This window comes from Diceros bicornis, chromosome 1 (genome assembly GCF_020826845.1).
Source record: "Diceros bicornis minor isolate mBicDic1 chromosome 1, mDicBic1.mat.cur, whole genome shotgun sequence".
NCBI lineage: Eukaryota > Metazoa > Chordata > Mammalia > Perissodactyla > Rhinocerotidae > Diceros > Diceros bicornis.
The window spans coordinates 57,495,243-57,517,856 of NC_080740.1; the positions used below are offsets into that span (position 1 = coordinate 57,495,243).

At 41.6% G+C, this 22,614-nt stretch overlaps 1 protein-coding gene across 1 annotated transcript in view; it reads right to left on the reverse strand.

Moving 5' to 3' along the window:
• SIL1 (SIL1 nucleotide exchange factor) overlaps positions 1 to 22,614 on the reverse strand; it is a 221,783-nt gene that overhangs the window by 70,407 nt on the left and 128,762 nt on the right. The window contains exons 4-6 of the mRNA XM_058541387.1: positions 19,735 to 19,855; positions 11,630 to 11,729; positions 3,704 to 3,895 (exon numbers count right to left, since the gene is read on the reverse strand). Coding sequence (XP_058397370.1) covers positions 3,704 to 3,895; positions 11,630 to 11,729; positions 19,735 to 19,855 — 413 coding nt within the window. The remainder of the gene's footprint in view (positions 1 to 3,703; positions 3,896 to 11,629; positions 11,730 to 19,734; positions 19,856 to 22,614) is intronic.

Sequence of the window (22,614 nt, forward strand, 5' to 3'; positions counted from 1 at the left end):
AAGAGTCATTCTGCCCACCGCACACACAGAAGATCAAGCTCCAAAATCTGGGCCCTGCCCAGCGTCACACATGAGAAGGCAGGACCAGGGCCCAGGTCTGCAGCTCCCCATCTGGGTCTGTGGCCAGAACTTTTCCCAGGCTGCCTTCAGTGTAGGGTGGGACAGGTGGAGAGGAACTCAAGGTAGAAGGAGGGAGTATATAAGGAAGGGGGCAGTAAGAACTGTGCCAACATTCAAGAGGAAAAAAGAGAACCAGAGCTCTGACAAGACAATGAGAAGACAGGAAATAGAGAAAGGGAGAAATAGTGACGGTAAATAATTGAGGAGTCATATGAGGGAAGGCAAACACACCGCCTCAGGGTGGATGGGGCAAACAGAGGCCGCTCCTCATAAATAACTCACAAACTATTTTCTACACACACGGTTTTGCTTTTCACAAATCCTGTTTAATAATTCAAATATGGCTGTGAGAAATCCTTGGGCAGATCCAGTTTGGGTCCTTGAAGCCCATGGCTCCTCAAAACTTCCAATCAGTGGGTCTAGAATAGGAGTGGACAGGTGAAGTTTCTGGCAAGAAAAGTCCTATCTTCCTCAAAGGTAGCACTACCTCACCCCAATTCCCCATCACAACTAGAACTCGAGGCTGAGCTGCATCTTCTTTAATCCCCCTGTGAAATCACAACTTAACACTGTTGTGTGGAAGCCTGACATACCAGCCCAAACTAAAGACTATATTTTCAATCAAAAGGCCAATGGCCCAGAACATTTATGACTCTTCTGCCAACAGAGCAAGTTTGGCCTCCACCAGGGGACTGGTTCCTGGGCTGACCTTAAGCTGAATTTGGTGATGTCCAAGAAACTGTTTACCCCACCCAGTAAAAAGCTATGAAAGCAGAATGGGATGTCACCCTAGAGATGACACTACCAGGTGACCAGCAGGCTTGCAGAGAAAACAAAATTTGTTGGGTCCCTGCTTAGCCTCCCATGTACTCACTCCTCTCTAGGTATGATAAGCTCTCTAGTCATTTTGGCCTTTTATCGTGTGACTAAAGGAAGAGCCTACAGAAACCTGATACCTAAAGATCCATCCAAGTATGTTAAGATGAGAAAAAATAAAAGCTGTCAACATCAGAGCAGGACTGAATTGGACAATAACCCCTAGGATCCTTAATCCTTTAAATATCTATAACAGAAAAGCTGCTGGAATTTTTGTTTGTTGCCCTGGAGAGAAAGATTGGAAAGAGGAAAGAGAACCCAAGTCCATTTTTTCTCTAAGAGGATCACAGACCTGCTATTTGAAGCCTGAGAAAGAGTCATGAGCAGAGAGAAGATGAAGAGGTTGCCCCATAATTCCTGCAGATACAGTATACACTCATCCTCTCTCACCACCACAAAGGCTGGCAAAATCCAAAAGAAAGAAAGAATGTCTTTTAGCCTAGTTTATAGAGAACAAGGACGCTGTTGTGCATGGGAGGATGTTGAACATCTATGTTTCGATAAGGATCTCAAATAAGCCTTTGATTTGGATTACACAGCCTTCCCGGGCCACCATCATCCCTAGTCTGGATTACTGCAATAGCCTCCTATCTGGTTTCCCTGCTTCTACCCACGGCCCCTGCCTCCAGTCTAATTCTCAACACAGCAACTGGAGAGATCCTTTAAAAGCAAGTCAGATCATGTCATTCTTCTGCTCAGCATCCTCCAATAATGTTCAATTTCATTCTTCTCCATGGCCTACAAGGTGCTCCATGATATTCCTCCAATTATCTCTCTGAGCTTCATCTACTTCTCTCCCTCTTCTCTCAGCTCCAGTCACGCTGACTTCCTTGTGGTTCCTCAAACACACTAGACATGCTCCCACCTTAGGGCTTTGGTACTTACTGTTTCTCCTGCCTGAGATGCTCATTCCCAACACTGCCAATTCTTACCGTACTCTACTTTTTATTTTCCACAATATTTATCACCTTCAAACATATTATTTATAACTTACTTATTAGTTATGTTTATTATCTATCTGCCTCTGCTAAAAGGTAAGCTCCAATTTTGTTCACAGATGTATCTTTTTGTGTGTGTGTGAGGAAGATCGGCCCTGAGTTAACATCTGCCAATCCTCCTCTTTTTGCTGAGGAAGACTGGCCCTGGGCTAACATCTGTGCCCATCTTCCTCCACTTTATATGGGACGCCGCCACAGCATGGCTTGCCAAGTGGTGCGTCGGTGCGTGCCCGGGATCCGAACCCGCAAACCCCGGGCCGTCACAGTGGAGCGTGCGCACTTAACTGCTTGCGCCACCAGGCCGGCCCCCACAGATGTATCTTAAGTGCCTGGAACAGCACTTGGGACTTAACAGGCATGCAATAAATTAATTCCTTAATAAACAAATGGCTTCTCTTGGCTCCTTCTCTTTAGATCCACCTCTTCCCTTTTGAGCTTCATTCAAACAGTACCAGTATCCTGTGAGAGGTAGAGTGGCCAAAAGGGTAAGAGCACAGAGTTTAGGGTCAGACAGACCTTGTTGCAAATCGCAGTTCCACCACTCACTAACTGAGTGACCTCAGGGAATCACAAGTGTGATCTTAACTTGCCTTGGTTATAAAATGGGATTAATAGTAGTGCCTGCTCATGAGGCAGCTGAAGTCAATGAATTAATGTGTACAAAGCATGAATATGTACCTGGTATACGATAACGATCAATAAATATTAACTATTATAATTATGGCACAAGTCTGATCAGTCATTTCTCTGCTTCAAACTTTCCAGTGGTTCTTAGGATCAAGATCAAAATCATAAAGAGTGTGATAGTCCCAGCCCCACCTCTCTGACTCCCTAACCTTTCCACTTTATCTATGCTACCCCACATCTATGCTACCCCACATTCTGGTCACTGCACTCCAGTCACTCCAATCTTTTCCAAGTCCTCAATCTCACTAAGCTCTTCTCTGCCTCAGAATCTTTACACATGCTGTCTCCTCTGCCTGGAATGCTCTAATCCAAGGGTTGGTAAACTTTTTCTAAAGGGCCTGAAAGCAAATATTTTTGGCTTTGTGAGCCATATAGTTTCTGTCACAACTACTCAACTCTGCCATTGTAGCATGAAAACAGCCAAAAGCAATAAAACAATACATAGACAAATAGGTGTGGCTGTGTCCCAATAAAGTTTTATTTACAAAAGCAGGCAGTGCGCCAAATTTGGCAAACGGGCCATAATTTGCCATCCCCTGCTCTAATTTCCCCTCTTTACCAACCCCTAATCATTCTTTAATGCTCAGCCTAAATGTCACATCCTCAAAGAAGCCTTCCCCAATACCCCTGACTATACTCCTACATTACCCTCTGGAACCCTTATTACAATCTTAAATTATCTCATTAAATTGTTAATTTGTTCATTGTTCAATTGTTCATTATTTAATTGTTCCCTCTTCTGGACTATAAGCTACACGGAACAGGGATCATGTCTACTTTACTTTTGCTACATCCTCAGTGTTGAAAAAGTAAAGGAGGTAAGACTCCAAACAAAAAAGAAGTTGGCTCTGGCCTCTAAGAATGTATTTTACTACAATAGATTTTGGCCTAGATTAAAAATACTGTACGCCCTGGGAGAGAAGTAAAGATGCTGACGCTATTTTCTTGGAGCTTAGGGCAGGGGAGTTTATTTTTGGAGCTGTTAGGTAAAAGTCAGAGTTATGGACAAGGAAATATAATACCTGATGCACATAATATTCAAGATCAAAGAGTGCAGCAATCTTCTCTTCCAGACTGGAGCTGGAACTATTGAACTTGTTGATCAGTCGTACCATGATCTGCATGTCAGTCTCAATGACAACATTCAGCTCCTCAAAATCCTTCTTCAGCTCCTCAATAGGGCGAAAGAGCCGTTTAACCTCGGCCTGCCTTGCCTAAGGAAAGCAGCAAAGAGATGATTAATCAAATCGATTGGCGATATCTCCCCAAGACCTCTGTGGTCTACCATGGATGCCCATCCTCAAAGAATTACTGCTCCAGGACTCAAAATCTTCTTTAATCTATACTATTAAAAATCCAGTTACCTTCTAAGATGCCTAGAGAAGAGAGCCCTCAGAGTCTACCCATATAGCCCTCTGCCCCAAAAAGATACTCAAGATTTTCCAAGTTTCACTTATCCCAGTCTAACTTTCAATGTTCAGGAAGAAGGGAAAGTCTTCTTGTTGCAATCACTGAGGTCAGGGGAAGCAATGCAAGCTCACCTTCAACCCATAACCTCACACGAGAAGGCTGAGGTCTAAGGTGGAATAATCTACAGCCTGGTTCTCTATCTTCTACAGTCATAGAATATCTTGGCTTTGCCCTGCCCAATTCAGTAACATTTTAGGGAAACCTGGATGTAGGAAACTGTGGGTAAAGAGCTGTCAGAGTGGGAGAAATCTGCTGATAAAAATTAAATCACTGTCATCACTGTCAATCTAACTACAGGTGTACAATTTGTTCAACTGTTTGAAGTGGCTAAATTACTGTATGTACTATACTCAAGTCTCAAACAATTTTTTCTCAATCTCGCCCCCCACACACACAGATAAAGATTTTAAAAATGAAGTTATGTTGGAGGTGAATAAAAGACTTTAATTACATATTTTACACATGTGACACTCCCTGTTTTCTTCCCAATTTTAGAGGATAGTGCTTGTAAAAAGTCTGAAAGGTCACAGTGGTTTGTGTTTCTATCTTCCAAGAAAAATTAAAAGGCACGAATATTTATAAAAAGCAGGATGATGAGCAGCTGTCAGCTCCAAATTGCTCATCTATTACCTATGGGTTTTCGCCCCAGTTACAAGCACTCCATAGAAACACCAACCAAAGAAATGAATTAGCCTCTTTTTCAAAAAGACCTAGCTCCTAGCAGAGCAATCGCATTTGTGGGATGCCATATCCTGCATCTTTGGGCTAAAACAACAGTGAAATGCTCTCCCTACACCCAGCTAAAGGACGCTGGATGGCTGCCAAAGGCCAAGCAAAGAGGTCTGAGAAAGCTGAGTCACTGCCTAGAACTGTGGGATGACAGGCAAGTGAGCAGGATAAGAAAACAGTCACCTCTCCCTCACAAAAATGATATGTGCCTTGCTCTTTTTTAAAAAAACAAAAAACGGCCCACCCCGAGGCTTAGCAGTTAAGTGCGCGCGCTCTGCTGCTGGCGGCCTGGGTTCGGATCCCGGGCGCGCACCGATGCACTGCTTCTCCGGCCATGCTGAGGCCGCGTCCCACGTACAGCAACTAGAAGGATGTGAAACTATGATGTACAACTATCTACTGGGGCTTTGGGGGAAAATAAATAAATAAATAAAAATTATAATTTAAAAAACAAAACAAAAACAACAACTTTATTTTGCAATAATTCTAAACTCACAGGAAATTACAAAAATACTACAGCAAGTACCATGTACCCTTCACTCAGCTTCCCCCAGTGGTAACACCTTACATAACAATAGTACAATATCAAAACAAAGAACATGACATAGGTACAATACTATTTAAACTAGACCACAGGCCTTGTTCAGATTTCACCTGTACACGTACAGGTGTAACTTTTACATGTACACATTTGCATGTATGTGTGTGTATCATTCTATACAATTTTATCAAACGTATAGATTCATGTAACCACCATAACAATCAAGCTACAGAACTGTTCCATCACCACCAAATAACTCCACTGTGCTCCTTTATAGCTGCACCTCATCCTCCTACTCTCTTCCTCCCATCCCTGTGCCTGGCAACCACTAATTTGTTCTCCATCTCTATAATTCTGGCATTTGGAGAACGTTATACAGATGGAATCATACAGTCTGTAGCCTTTTGAGATTGGTTTTTACTAACCATAATGCACTTGAGATCTATCTAAGTTACTGCACATATCAATGGTTCCATTTCTTTTTAACGCTGAGTAGTATTCCATTGTATAAGATGTACAGTTTGTTTAACTATTCACCTGTTGAACATTTGAGTTGTTGCCGGGTTTTGGCTATTATGAATAAAACTGCATGAACATTTGTATAAAGGTTTTTGTATAAACTTAGGTTCTTACTTCTCTGGGATAAATGCCCAAGAGTGCAATTGCTGGGTCGTATGATAAGCATATGTTTGGTTTTATAAAAAACTGCCAAAATATTTTCCACAGAGGCTGTACCATTTTACAGTCCCACCAACAATGTATGAAAGATTCTGTTTCTCCACATCCTCACTAGTATTTAGTACTATCACCATTTTTATTTTAGGTATTCTATAGATGTATAGTGATATCTCATTGTGGATTTAATCTTCATTTCTCTAATGGCTAATGACATTAAACATCTTTTCATGTGCTTATTTGCCATCTACATATCCTCTTTGGTGAAATGTCTGTTCATGTCCTTTGCCCATTTTATAAATAGGTTGTTGGTTTTTACTGTTGAATTTTCAGAGTTCTTTATATATTGTAGATACAAATCTTTTATTAGATACAGATAGTCCTTGCTTTGCATAGATCTGATATGCACCAATTTCAAATACCACAGTTTAAGTAACACCAGTCTCCCAAAAAGACAAATTTCAGTTGCCACAGTATATTAACTGTAATTGCATGAAGTATCAACTTGGCTACTAGTTCTTCAATCCACAAATCACTACATAAATAACATAAATGCCCATCATGATTGGTGGCTGATCCTACCACTTCTTGTAAAGTCTGTCAGTCACTGGTCATTGTACATTCACTATTCAGTTCACACACAGATGTCAAGTATGTAGTTGTACGGCTTCCTCATCCCCCAATGACAAATCCATGTAACATTTCATAAAAATGGATCATCAAAAGAGAGGCTTGGCCACCAAGGATGAAAGTGCAGCAAAGAAACAAAAATTAGTAACCCTGACAGTGAAATTCATATTGAACATATATGGAGTTACAGATGATGTCATAATTTTTGCTTCAACTATCAAACATAATTTTAAAAACTTGAGAGAAGGCTACTCTATTATATTTTCCCCTATTTTTATTCATTTCATTGTTCTTATTTCCTGATGTTCCAAGTTTCCTTCTGTTACTTCCGTTCTATTTGGAGAATATTCTTTAGTCATTCTTTTAGGTAGGTCTGCTGGTGACAAATTCTTTTAATTTTCTTTTGTGTGAGAATGTCCTGATTTCCCTTTCACTCCTTAAGGATATTTTCATTGGCTATAGAATTCTGAGTTGACAGTTTGTTTCTTTCAGCACTTGAAAAATGTTATGCCACAGACTTCTGGCCTCTTTTTCAGATGAAAAATCGGCTGTTATTCAATCATTGCTCCCTAGAGATAATGTGTTGTTTCTGTCTAGCTGCTTTCAAGACTTTTTTCTGTCTTTAGTTTTCAGAAGTCTGACTGTCATGCGTCATGGTGTTGATTTCTTTTAGTTTATTCTATTTAGAAGTCACTCAGCTTCATGAATCTATAGGTTTATCCCTTTCACCATATTTGAGAATTTTTCCATCTTTATTTCTTTGATTATTTTTTCAGCCCCAAATTCTTTCTCCTCTTCTTCTGAGACTCTGATGACAGAAATGTTAGATTTTTTGTTATAGTCCCACAGGTCCCTAAGTCTCTGTTCATTTTTTTTCCCAACTATTTTCTATCTGTTATTTGGTTAAGGAATTTTTATCTGTCCCCAAGTTCACTGATTCTTTTCTCTCTCATCCCTATTCTGCTATTGAGCCTATCTAGTGATTTTTTTAAAAATTTAGTTGTATTTTTCAGTTCTAAAACTCCATTTGGTTCTTTTTTATATCTTCTGTCTCTGCTGAGGTTGTCATTTGTTTTGAGAGTGTTCATAATTGCTTGTTGAAACATTTTTATGATAGCTGCTTTAACATCCTTGTTAGATAATTTCAACTTCCACGTCATCTCAGTTGGCATCTGTTGTCATTTCTAATTCAAGTTTTGATTTTCCTGGTTCTTGGTAAGATGAGGGATTTTTTTTTATTGTATCCTGGACGTTTTGGGTATTAAGTTATAAGACTCCGAATTCTATCAAATCTTCCTTTTCAATAGGTAGTCACACTGTTTAGAAGGTTTATTATGCTGGTTCTAGCCTTCTTGTATGTCTGTGACTCCAAGACAATTTAGTTTTCAGAGGCTTTGCAGTGTTATTTTGGTCTGCTTCCTTTGTGTGCTACCAGAGGCTAATCCAAAAACCTGGGCAGGATTCCACACTGTAGTTCAGTTCTCAAATCTTCTGCTGTGTTAATTCTAGTCAGTTTCCTGTGTGGGTCAGTAGGGAGTATGCCCAAGACTTCATCTGCAAAATCCCTTTTTCCAGCTCTCTTCTCTCCAAAATCCTACCACCACTCTCCAGTTAAGAGGAGGAAGAGCAGCACCTGCCACCGTGAGATGCTGGACACAGGGAGTGGAAGTCCTTCTTTGGCCTCTACAGACATCACCCCAGTGGCGGAATTAAAGCACTGCCTCACTGCTGCTAGTCTGGGAGTGGAAATTCAGGCTTCTCACTTACCCCCACAGACACTGCCCCAGAGTAGGGAGCAGAATGTTGCCTCATACTGCCTCACTACCACCAGGTAGAGAGTGGAAGTATAGACTCTTTATTTACCGTCCACCCCCTACCTCAGCTAGGAGAAGTGAAAAACCACCTTGGTGCTGCCAGGCAAGGGACAGATATTCAGCTTCCCTTCTTGGCCTCTGCTGACACCACCGCAACAGGAGAAGCAGCCTGCTATTCCCATGTGGAGGGTGTAAAACCAGTCTCCACACCTGGTCTCTGCTGGTAACACACCAGTGGGGGAAGCAGAGAAGTCTCCTACCACTGGGAAGAGGGTAGAAATTCAGGCTCTGCTCAACTCTCGCTGACACCACCTTGGTAGAGGTAGCAGAGCACTGCCTCACACCATTTCATTGCCACTGGGAGGGGGTGTAAGTTCAGGCTCCCTACTTGGCTTAGGCTGACACCTCTCTGGTAGATAAATGAGCGTGCAGCTTACTACCACCAAGTGGCAGGCGGAAATCCAAGTTCCCCATTTAACTTCCACTGGCACTAAGGGTGAGAGTGGGGAGATTTCCATAGTCTTTGGCTAAAGTAGGACAGGTACTGTCATAAAGCTTTTTGTCCTATTAGGCTGCCCTTTTCCCAGTCCTTTCTCTAGAAAGAGCAGGCCTTTCTTAGGGCTTTTTTCTATCTGTTCCTGTTGGCATTTTCAAGATGTGGACTTCTCCAGTGCCCACTTTGGGATATATAGAGAGCAAAAAGAAAATCCAAGGAACACAATGCCATGTCATTCCTCAAGTTCCAAGTCCCCAGCCAGTTCGCCTTCTTCTTCCCACCTTGTAGAGTCTTCTTATATGTGCTTTTAGTATTATGCCCAGGGTTTTTAGCTTTCCTTAGTAGGAAGAATAGGGAGAAATGAGTCTATTTTATCTTGTCCAGAATCAAAAGTTTAAGGGCATATTTTAAAATGGAGCAATTTATAGGATACAGGTGAACAACAGCTGACATGATAAAACATAAAGCATCAATTTGTACAGTAATAGAGGGATAAACGGATCAATCCAACAATAACAGCCCCAATCTGTTCGGCAAGACAGAGCTTTTCCACTAAGCAAGGGACTCTCAGAAGGACCGATTCTCTAAAATCTAAGATAGCAATGAATACAATGGAGTTGATGCCCTTCTCCAAAAAAATTCAAGTCCAAAAAAACATTCACTCAATTGACAGGCTATGGCGCAATATCTGACAGTATTGTCTTTATAAATAGCAAAAGCACCATGCTGTACTTGCAAGCCACCACACAATCTGGGTTTAAAGATTGATAAACAAAAAGTATGATGGCATCTGCAGCCAGGAGCCTGAGACATGTAAGAAACTCCCCAACCTACTGCAAGTCCATTTATTTGCCAGTCCCAGTGCACTGGCAGTGAGCTGAGTCAGTCCACACATGCTCTAAATGAAAGTGGGAGAAAGACCGCAGAACTCAGCAACTCAATGAAGGAGCTGACAACCTAAGCTCCACAGAAGTAAAGAAATAGTGTGGCAGCCATATCTCAGAAATGGCAGCTTACTCAAATTAGCTGGTAGAGGGATCTTGTATTTGGGTACTGTTAATGGGACCTCTCCTTGCGAGGAGATAGGATTATTTTTAATTGCAAAAAAAAATAGCAACTGAAAACTTAATCTCTTGCTTTTACATTTAAAAAATGTTTTCATAATATTCATACTTTTCTACACTAACTGAATTATGGGAGAAGAATGCCATTAAAGAGAACAAAGAGAAGAGACATGGGTGCCATGGGTCTTTCACCCACAGAGAAGACATGGAACAGGGGCTGACTTTCATGTTCTCATCAGCCCCACATGGAGCCCATGGTGAGGGGATGAGGAGTGGGAAAGAGCTCACCAATATCTGCTTCAGGCACCTAGGCACGCATTGCTCTCCTCTCCCACCATCACTTTCCCTAGGTTGGTACTTTTGCTTTTCCTTACCCCTCTCAGTTAATACACCTGTGGTGGGATGGAATTTTATTCATCACCTTCCTTTACTCATTGCTGCTGCCACTGCCATCCTGCTACTCACCTTCTCACACCACACATACTCTCCATGACAGGAGATGTGACTTTGGTAAAAAGAGGAAAGACATGGAGACTTGGCATCATATTAACATATCTTAACTAGGTTCTCCCCCACACCAAAAAAAAAAAAAGGTTCATTTGTCTCAGAAATACTTAACTCTGAAGGATCTGAGGGACCTAAGGCTTCCTCCACTAACATACAAGCTGTCAAGAACCTGATGCTGCCCCTCCAAGATACTGCCAGGATTCTGGGGCGAGGGCAGAGAGGTAGGCAAAGCAAAGGGGACTGTGAGGAGGAGAGGAGGGAGGGAGAACTCAGAAAGGTCTCCAAGGTGGTCATCAGAGGAGGATCTTTCAAGGATAGGACTCAACTGGAAATGTAAAAAGCGATTTGTGACATTCTCTGGCTAACACATGAGCTCATGATCCAACTAAGAGTAAGATTTCTTTTTGGTATAGGTCTGTACCTATGAGCCTTCCAGACATTAGGGGTATAGCCAAGCGGTTGCAATTCTGCCTCTTTTTCCTTCTCATTTCCTTAGCGTGTAGACGAATTCAGAGCTGGAGGAAACCTCAGCTATCCTCTTGTCCCACCCTATGTTGTACATTTAAAGAACCTTAGGCCTGGAAAAGTAAATACATTTGCTACATGTTCAAAGGACAAGGACAAGGAACCAGGCTTCTTCCTTCCCAGCCCAGCTCCTCTGTCCTTTAAGCTTATGTCTAATCCAAGTGTAAGTGAGGAGATCTGGGTTTTAATCTCTATTATCCTCACTCATGTCTGTGATAATGGAGAGAATGGCCATCTCTACTCTGTGTCTCAATTTCCCCAAACACGTAATGGGAAGTTGGATCCTAATGTAAATGATAAGAGAAATGCTCCTAGAATTGTTTATTTTTAATAGTCTATAAAGGGTTACTTATTTGGCATTAACTGCTCCTTAAATTATTTTACAATGTTATTGTTATTATTATCCTATATTTGTTGCAAAAGCTTCAGGAAAAAGAGATTCCCTTCAAGGCAGTACTGCAGGCTTATCCTAACTCCCTGGAAAGAACATCACACACCTTGTCTTCCTTTGAACTTTCCATCTCTGCCCCCTCCTTGAATTTTGCCAGCGCACTCTTGAGTTCCTGAGATGTGTAGGTGTTGGTTTTGATATCCAGCCTGTCCAAAGAGAAGTTGAGAGTCAGGAGGGAGGCACCATCTTTCCCGAGAAAGAAAATTCCCTGGGTAGCTGGCACTCTAAATCAGGCCAGCTCTAACTCAGGGCACACTATCCTACCTTTGCCTTCAGTCAGCCAGAAGTCCAACAGGGTGATCTTACCTTAAAACTAGAGGAGGAAAGACACAACTGAAGATGAGGTCATTTCACAAAAGAGGAAATGGCATAGGGCAGACAGAGGCCCACCACAGACAGAAAGCTCTCAGCCAGAAACAAGTCTGGAATGTCTGTGCAATGCTGCTCTTTCAGCACGTGCCAGGGCAGGACCTCCTGGAAGGCAGTGGGCACAGATAAAGGAAATAACATGAACCCTATTTATATTCTTCTAGGAAAGGGAGAAACAGGGACCTGAGCTCCCTAAGCATGTGCCTGATTTGATTTGACAAGCCAGCTTGTTTTCATGAAAACAGATTGGATAAATTCACACCTTTAAGACCAACCCCTGGGCAAAGAGTAGATGCAGGAGGTATGTGTCAACCTGACAAAAGAATGGGGTTGAGACACTGAGGACTAGAATCAAGGCCAACTATCTTCCATAGCCAGCCTTCAAGGAGAGGGAGGAAAGGAACCAACATTGATGTAATCTCAGGAACCTGGCAAAGACCAGAATGGTATTCTCACAAAGACCCCTGGAGCTGATCCAAGCCACAACCATTCATCTTGACTGGAGAGAAGGCATTCATGGGGTAGACAGCAACTTTTGCCACCAGTACTCGTTTTGGTACAGTGATCAGAGGTAAGAACAACAGTGATACAGACAAAGGGAAGTGTGGAATGTGGGCTGCGCTTGATAAGACTGTCCAGCTGTGGGGGAATTAAGGATAACCCAGGAGATATATCAGAGGTGGAGGAGGAAAGGGCTACTGGACTGTTCTGCTCCAGGTGAGATGAGCCTATCAGTCTCACAGTCCAAGATCCTAGCAGGCCTCAACTCTCATGAGAGGGACATGCTCTCAGGGCTTTGCTCATTCAGTCTTTTATTCATCCTAGAGACCCCTGAGGACCCTAAGAAAAACACTTGTCTTCTCTAAACCTCAGTCCTCCTAAACTAATCAATAATAGCTAATCACTTCTATTTATTGAGCACTTAACCATGTCTTGAGCACTGTGTTAACCCTTTAGAAGCAATATTTCATTCAAATCATTACCACAATCCTACAAGATATGGGAGAGAATCCCTCTCCTGGCAGAGCATCACCCACTGCCAGCTGCATAAGGATGCCACTGCCTTGCCCCTTACCCCTAAGAGGGAGCTAAGTATTTAGGGCCACAGCTTATATAGATTATCTCCTCCCTCCTCTAAGACTTGGTCAGGACTAATCCCATTATGTCTCATATCTCTGTTGACTGACTGCCTTAAGTCCCACTCTCCTAGGCCATCCATCATCACCCACTCTCAGCCCCAACCACACACACACAAGTGTGCCACATGTGTGCCTGCAAGCATGCACGCAAACACACACACAAACACATACATAACCATCCTCAGCTGGTATTCTCACTTCATTCTTCACTGAGAAAAACAGATGTTATCCTCAAGAACTCCCTCATCTTCCTATCATCAGGTCTATACACAAACTCGCACCCAAAACTATATTTTCTGCTTTCCCTTCTATTATAATGGATGACGGTGTCCCTGCTCCTATTAAACTTATGCTCCAGATTCCACTTGCCTTTTCAAACGCTTTAACTCCTATAATTATACTGCTCCCTCCTGCCTACATCATCAGTTTTTCCCTTTAATTGGATTCCATCAGCATACCAACACTCCTTTGACCCCACAGTCTCTAACTATCATGCCATTTCCCTGCTCTCATTCAGAGAAAAACTTTATGAACTCATTGTCTTCACTCACTATCTACCTTCCTGACTACTATTTACATTCCCACTTGCTCTAATCTGGATTCTGTTCCCACAACTCTACTAAAACTGCTCATCAGAATTACCAATAATTGATGGCCAAATCCAATGAACTCTTTACTAATGTCATATTCCTCAACCACTCAGCAGTATTTACACAGTTCACCCACCTCTCCTTGAAACACTCTCTGTTCCTGGCTTCTTGTTACCACACTCTCCTAGTTCTTCCCCTTCCTCTCTCCTTCTCTAATTCTTTTGCTAGTTCCTCATCTCCTACCTGAACCCTATATGCTAGAATGCCCCAGAGTTCAATCCTGGACAATCTTCTCTTCTCTATCTCTACACTCTCTCCTAGTTCTTTTTAAATATCTATAAAGCAATGAAGCCCAAATTTACATCTTCGGCCCAAACCTCTCCCAAGTAACAGCCAGACTCTTATACAACTACCTAACTGATATATCTTGGATCTCGAAGGTTTAACAGGCACCTCAAACTTATCACAACTAAAACACAGGTCTTGATGGTTCTTCCCATAAATCTGTCCCTCTCTCAATCTTTTCTGTCGTACAAAAAAATGGTACCTGCAAGCAACTAGATGCAGAAATCCCAAAATGAGGCTTTATCCTGAGTCCCTTCCCTCCCCCACTCACCTTCCTTCAACCCCTACATCTAAATCGTAAGCAAGGCCTGTTGGCACAACCTCCAAATTAAATCTCCAAATTCATCCACTATCCACTATGACATCCTAGACTAAGCCACTATTATGTCTTGTCTGATCTACTGAAAGGACATCCTAATTGTCTCTGTGCTGGTTCTTTTGTCCACCTTCAATCTATTCTCCATATATATAGCAACTAGAATGATCTTGCTAAACTAAATTAAATTAAATCACTCTCCTGCCCAAAATCCTCCAATGGCTTTCCATTATAATTCTGGTTAAATGAAGAATACTCAACATGTTTCTCAAAACTCCACACAATCTGGCCCCTCATACCTCTCCAATCTCATTTCCTATTAGTCTTCTTCCTTTTTCTACTCTCTAGTCACCCTGATCTTTTTCCTGTTTCTTGAACTTGACAAAGCCAGGGACTCTTCTTGTTCCCTCTGCCTGAAATGCTCTAACTCCAAACCTATGAAACTAACCCTTTGCATAACTAAATCCCCCTCATTCTTCAGGTCTCAGTTCAAATATCATCTTGATAAGGCCTTCCCAAACCATCCTATCTAAAATGGCCTCCCCCAGGGACTTATCACCTTGTTTATTTCGTCCTTAGTATTTATTACAGCCTCTAACTACCTTACTTGTATGTTTATTTACCCGTTTTCCTGCCTGCCAGCCTCCATACGGCTGGCAACTTGTCTGTTTTGTTTACTACTGTATCTCCAATGCGTGGCACATGGGCACTCAATAGGTCTGGTGTGAAAATGAATAAATGGAGCAAGTAAAAGGCCCTGTCCTTGGCCCACTCCTTAACTACTATAGCATATTGTACCACGGTAAATGCTCAACTCAAGATGGGACAACTTGGAATGCAATTTGTCCCCCATCCCTCCAAACAAAAAAAGATGATACAAAGAAGCTGGCTGTTTCAGGGCAAAAAGAGAGACGCTGACAGGGATATGGACTAAAACCAGAGGATACGGCAATGCCTAACATATAAATTAGCAAGAGGAAAACTTGCTGCTGGGAGCCAACTATACACTGAAGTCAGGCAGTGCCAGGAGAAGCCTCTGTGACAAGTCAGAGTTGAGGGCCCTGTCCCATGCTTTAGAGCCGACAGGGATTGTGGCTCTGGGTAGCAGTGTGGCCAGTCACACATCCAGCAGGCCTAGTGGAGACCGCTGCCATGGATTAGGCTGAATGGACTATCCCTATCTCTCTAGCCAGTGGCTCTTAACTCTGTGGGATCACCAACTTCTTTGACAATCTAATGGAAAGCTATGGGACTTGTCCCCAAAATAGATAAGTGGATAAGCAAAACACTGTAACAATGTTGGAAATTAGCCCGGCCCTTTGGCCTCTGTTCCCATTCAAATGCTAAAGAGCAAGGAAAACACTGTGAAGTAGAATTGAAGAAGCACAGGATGAGGTCCACCCCAGGAGGAGGAATTCACCGCCAATGGCAGCCAGAGACTCACTGAGCTCACAGCAGTGAATACCCACAACACCTTGTCGATGTCTTTGGGCTTCTGTTCAGACAGGTTTGCCACTGCCTATAAATGCTGAGAAGGAAGAAGACATATCCAGTATATCCTGGAGGCCACTCTGGGGCAGAGCCCTCTAAACATTCCAAACGAGAAAAGTAAAGAGGCAAGAGTAGGGACAAATATTTCTCTGTTATGATGTGTCTATTACAGACCACATGGATGACTCTGCTTTCTATTCTAAAAAGATATGAGCAACAGACAAAGCAATAAGTACTCCTACTGACAATCTATGGTCAGGTATTAGAGAAAAAACTTCCCACAGTATTAAAACCAACAAATAAAAAACTCAAAATTAATCAAGTGCCTAACTGAATATTCTTAAACCAAGACTTTTTATTTAGAAAATAAGACTTGGCTTAGACGTGAGAAAAGGCTTCCTGAAGTACTTTGATACATTGAAATATGTGTGTATATGTGTGCTGGGGATGAAGGGAGATTGGTAGGGGTTACAACAATAAGATTTGATTTTTTCTTAGGTGGTTACGAGAAAGGAATCATCATATGACCCGGGTCACTCCAGGTATAGGCCTATCCAGAGAGATGGGGGAAAATAAAGATCCTTACCAGTTTGGGGTGACTATAAGGAAGACAAATATCTCCTGATCTTATCTATCACAATAAAAGTCGAATTTTCCAAGAATGAAAACTGCCCAAATCTGAAAAGGGTGCTTTCTGGGGCTGTGAATGCCACATGACTGAAGGTAAACGTGGACAGGCTGAATGACCTCTTGTCAGGTATAGTAAGAAAAAGACTTAGGTAAGAATTGGGTCTCTAAAGTCCCTTTCTGCCTCATATCTAACTGCAAAACATTGTTAAAATAATAAAAATCTAAGGACTGAGTAACACTAACTGTGCTCAATCCATGATTGATTCCCAATACTTACATGTATTAGAACAGGGGCAACAAACTATCTGTAATGACCAGATAATACTTTAGGCTTTGTGAGCCTTATAGTGATTATCCCAACTACTCAACTCTGCCAATGCAGCAAGAAAGCAGCCATAGACAATACATAAATGAATGAGCATTCCAATAAAACTTTATTTATGGACACTGAAATCTGAATTTCACATAATTTTCATGAGTCATGAAATATTATTCCTTTTTTGTTTTTTTTCCAACCATTAAAAAATGGTGAAGGGAGAGCAAACAGGCCACAACAGAAGGACACACGTAGTCCACATAGGGGTCACCCCTGAAACGTTGAGAGCTGAGGGAAGCACAATGCAGGTCTCCTAAGGCATCACTTACCTAAGGTCACCTATCCAAGAGCAGGAGACGTAGCTGACCTACCTAATACGTAGACACAAGCACAGGGAAAGAGGCAAAATGAGGAGGCAAAGGAATACATTCCAAGTAAGGGAACAGGACAAAACCCCAGAAAAGGAACTAAGTGAAACAGAAATGAGCAACCTACCCGACAGAGAGTTCAAACAAAGAGTGTTAAGGATGCTCACTGATCTGGGGAGAAGAATAGATGAACTCAGTGAGAATGTCAACAAAGAAATGGAAGATATAAAAAAGAACCAATCAGAAATAAAAAATACAATACTGGAAATGAAAAATTCACTAGAGGGACTCAAAAGCAGAGTAGAGGATACAGAAGAACGGATCTGTGAGCTGGACAAAAGACTAGAAGAAATTACCCAAGGTGAACAGGTAAAAGAGAAAAGAAGTAAAAAGAGTGAGAACAGTATAAGGGACCTCTGGGACAATATCAAGCGCACTAACATCCGTGTTATAGGTGTCCCGGAAGGAGAAGAGTGAGACTAAGGGGCAGAGAATCTATTTCAAGAAATAATAGATGAAAACTTCCCTAACCTAAGAAAGGAAACAGACATCCAGGTACAAGAAGCACAGAGATCCCCAAACAAGATAAACCCAAAGAGGCCCACACCAAGACACATCATAATCAAAATGTCCAGAATTAAAGATAAAGAGAGAATCCTAAAAGCCGCAAGAGAAAGTCAAGTTACATATAAAGGAAACCCCATAAGGCTATCAGCTGACTTCTCAGCAGAAACCTTACAGGCTAGAAGAGAGTGGCACGATATATTTAAAGTGCTAAAAGGAAAAAACTTACAGCCAAGAATACTCTACCCAGCAAGGTTATCATTCAAAATGGAAGGAGAGATCAAAAATTTCCCAGACAAGCAAAAATTAAAGGAGTTTGTCACCAAGAAACCAGTGCTACAAGAAATGTTAAAGGGACTGATTTAAGGGGAAAAGAGAAGACCACAAATAGGAAAAATTATCTATTTCCATGATAAGAGGGTAATGGATACAAATACACAAAAAAGAGGTTAGATATGATATCAAAAACATAAAATGAGAGAGGAGGGGAGTTAAAGAGTAGAGCTTTCAGACAGAGGTCAAACTAAAGAGACCATCAATTCTGTATAGAAGAAGAAAGGAACAGAGAAGAACTACTAAAACACTGAGAAAAAAAAAGTTAAAAAATGGCAGTAAGTACATACTTATCCATAGCTACTTTAAACGTCAATGGACTAAACGCTCCAATTAAAAGGCATAGGGTGGCTGATTGGATAAAAAAACAAGACCCATATATATGCTGCATACAAGAGACACGCTTCAGACCTAAAGACACTCACAAACTGAAAGTGAACACAAAAGCCAAGACTTGGAAGCAACCTAAGCGCCCATCAAGGGACGAAAGGATAAAGAAGATGTGGTATATATACACAATGGAATACTACTCAGCCATAAGAAACGATGAAATCCAGCCATTTGTGACAACATGGATGGACATTGAGGGTATTATGCAAAGTGAAATAAGTCAGAGGGAGAAGGTCAAATACCATATGATTTCCTTCATTAAGTAGTAGATAATAACAACAATAAACAAACACATAGGGACAGAGATTGGATTGGTGGTTACCAGAGGGGAAGGGGGGAGGGAGGAGGGCGAAAGGGATAATTTGGCACATGTGTGTGGTGATGGGTTGTAATTAGTATTTGGGTGGTGAACATGATGTAATCTATGCAGAAATAGAAGTATAAAGATGTACACCTGAAATTTATACAATGTTATAGACCAATGTTACTGCAATAAACAAAAAAAAAAATGTTGAAAACGACTTAGCTTGTGGGCCATACAAAAACAGGTAGCAGTCCCATATGGCCCACAGGCCATAATTTGCTGGTCCCCGTGTTTGAAATTTCATGGCTGGTATTTATATTGACCTTTCAAACCACACAATTCCAGAAGCCCCTGCAACCCCGTTCCTCAACCTCCTTCTCCCTCGTGTAGGAAATAGCAAGGAAAAAAAACTTGGTAATTCAAGGCAAAGAACAGAAAATAGAGACTATGAATTGTCCAAAATCTAATAATCTAATCTTTATTAAAAAATAATGCAGTCTCTTACCATTGGAGAACTTTATATTACAAGAAAGCCTGTTTTAATATGGACTAACAAGAGGAAAAGCTAGTCTGAATTAAAGACTTTAAAATGCAATTTTATTGTTCACCAAGGAAGTATTACTGCAAAGCAGAAGGCCTAACAGGCCTGTTTTAATGAATAGATGACTCATCTGTAATCAGCATATTAATTGTTGGGATTCAAATGGGTGCTCTTAAAGTACTGGGAAAAATAGCTTCATTTTTAAAGCAGGTTAAGCATTTCCCCTACAGCTTTTTTAAAGTACAATTTGCTTTGCAAACTGTTTCTTTCCAAAGACTGTAGAAGTAAACTTCCACAAAACCCTGATAGATTTATCACAAATTCTAGGCTATTAAATTTCAAATTTTTTTAAAAGGCCACATGAATTTGAGTAAGAAACATTATATTGTCATTACTTTCAGTGTTACAAAAATCACTGTTGTTAAGCCTCCCAGTCCCTAGGGTTAACACTGTACCTTTTGCCTTTTTTCCACCCTTTCAAATTATTTCGGAACATGTCTTCATCTTGGAGTTTCACTTCTTTTGCCCCAGTCTGGAGATTCAGCCGCACATGGGATCCTGCAGGGACAGCCTGACCTAAAGCCAAGAAGAGAGAAGGCTCATGAGGTATAGGGTCCTTGGAAAGACACAGTGATGGAATGGTTGGCTAACAAGCCAACAGGACTTAATTAGTCCATGAAGACCAGACACTGCTGTGTTCAGTTACCTGAATCCATCCATCTCTCTCTAACACACACACACACCATTCACATATTCTCCTTTTGATAATCCATACTGAATAAGGGAATGAGGCAAGGTGGGCAAGGGTATCTGCACTTCAATCCAGAGACCAATGCCCCCCAGTTAGAACCTGCATATTTAAGCTGTTCTGTTTTCTTTAAATTGAGCTATGATAAGCCTTTTTATTATGTATAGTAGATGAATGATGAATATCTACTCACCCTTCAGGATATGGCTACATTACTGCCTCCTCCATGACCCTTCCTGCCCCTCCCCTTACAATCCCACAGAATCCCAAACAACCTGCCATTCCAGCAAGCTTACACTTCACCTCTCTCATCTACTTAATCAGGCTCCTTCTATGAGGCTCTCTCCTCCCTGAGCAAACGGACTATATCTCCACCTTTTTTATTTCCCCAGCCCCTAGGCCAGAGCTTGACACATAAAATTTGTGGCATTTAAAAACGTTTTGAGAAGGGAGAAGGAAGAAGGACAAGACTGGAAGGCAAGAGGACATAGCAAGCCAAGGAGGCAGAGACTGGAACCAAGATAAACTAAAAACCTACACCCACCTATCTCAGAAGAGCTGATCCACTAGCTGGGAAAACAAGTGTTGTGAATGGATGGGCTATTCATACACATTGTACAAAATTACCCAAGGATAGTTAAAAAGCAACTGTGCAAGATAACATACTACAAATGGAATGTTGCACTCACTCATTCATTTGTGCAACTGACATTTACCAAGCAACTACTATACACCAGGCCACTGTGGTAGGTTCTACAAATACGAAGAGGAATGTTAATGGCCACAGGGACAGAGAATTGCAGGGAAAGGGCACTTCAGGAGACTGGAAATCTAGAAGCAGAGATGCTGCTTTGTCACCTGAACTTTGACTGTGCTTTCTCCTGCCAAAGGATAGCATTGCCTTGCTGATGCTTCCTGGCTGAATGCTAAGCAGGTCATCCCTGATATTCCCTCTACTTTACCACCTCCCATACCCAATCTATCTCTAAAACCTGGAGATTTTTCCTGCTATATGTCTCTTGAATTCATACCCTTCTCTTTGTCCTCCCCACTGCTGCTCTTGTTCAACCATCACCATTTCTCTTCTGGACACTGCCATAGCCTTCCAACTGGCCTCCCCTATCTACTCTTATCTCCCAATCCAACTGTTCTTTACAATAAATGATATTTTTTTCAAAATATAAACCTGACTATGTCATTCCCCTGCTTTGAACCTTCTAATGGCTTCCTACTGTTCTTAGAATAAAAATGCAAGTCCTCACACTGGTCAATGAGGCCCTTTAGTATCTAGCGCCTGCCTGCCTCTTCAGCCTTGTCCATTCCTCATTCCTCATGCTCTAGGCCACACTGGCCTTTTCCATTCCATGAAAGAACCATTCTCCCTCCTACCATGGGGCCATTCCACCTGCAGTTCCCTTTGCCCAGAATCCTCTTTCTAACCCCAGCCTCCATCTCCTCATCCTTCCCATCCCAGCTAAGAGTCATTTCCTCTGAGAGGCATCCTCTCTTTCCCCAGACCAGATCCGGCTGCCCCCTAAAGGCTTTCACAGCACCATGAATTTTTTCTTTATAGCACTTACCACAATCTGTAGTTATATTTTAGTTTTTTATTTATCTGGTTAATATAAATGCTCACCATTTTACCTCCAGGGCCTATCACATGGCCTATCATATAGTAAATCCTCAATAATTACTTGCAGAGTGAAAAATTAAAAATGAAAGAGAGAAAATCCCCGCTGATCTAGAGGTGTATGGAAAGGCCAACAAGGACTTTCACTAGGGAAAGTAGATTCATAATAATTAGTAGTCATGTTAATAGTTATTTTTAGAAGTAATAGTACTAATACTTGTAATAATAATAATAGCATTTTGAATTTTCAGACTTCTGATCAAAATTAGAAAGGGAGAAGAAAAAAAGTACGTGACTTTATAAGTTTCAAAACTTAGCAGGTTATATTGTGCTAAGCTGGCCAAGGAAGAAACTGGGCTCTTACGTGAATCAATTTATTTTATTTGGGGAAAATTCCAAAATTACTCCCTTCACATAAGTCACCACAGGGGGCAAGAGCAACCACAATAGCATTAACTTAAAATACAGGTTACGCTCATTTAAAATACACAAAACCAGTCATGGCAGCAGCAGTGGCAGAGGCAGCAGAAAATACAGTATTACAAATGTTTCCACCCCATTGGGAAAAAGGCCAAGTTAGAAAGAGAGTGTGATCTGACCTGCATCCTTCTAGGGCCTCTGTGAAGGGACCAGAACACTTGGGAAGAGCAGAGCAGAGGCAAAGAGTCACAAGATACATGCAAGTAAAGAGTTAGGGATTGGTAGGGGAGGATAAGGGGATAGGCAGAAAATAAGATAGGGATCCAGAAAGGTAAACAGGCCTGCAGCCTACAGTGTCTGTTTCCCTACCACTGGCTCCCTGGGGACAGACTCAAGCCTGAGGAAACTCTGTCTATATTAAGTACAAGTTCTGTCCAAATTATGCAAGGCCACATCATATGAATTTTGACTCCTACTGGGACTCGCTGTAGCTGACTTTAATCACAGGCCAAGATGCAGGTAACAACTCCCGTTTTT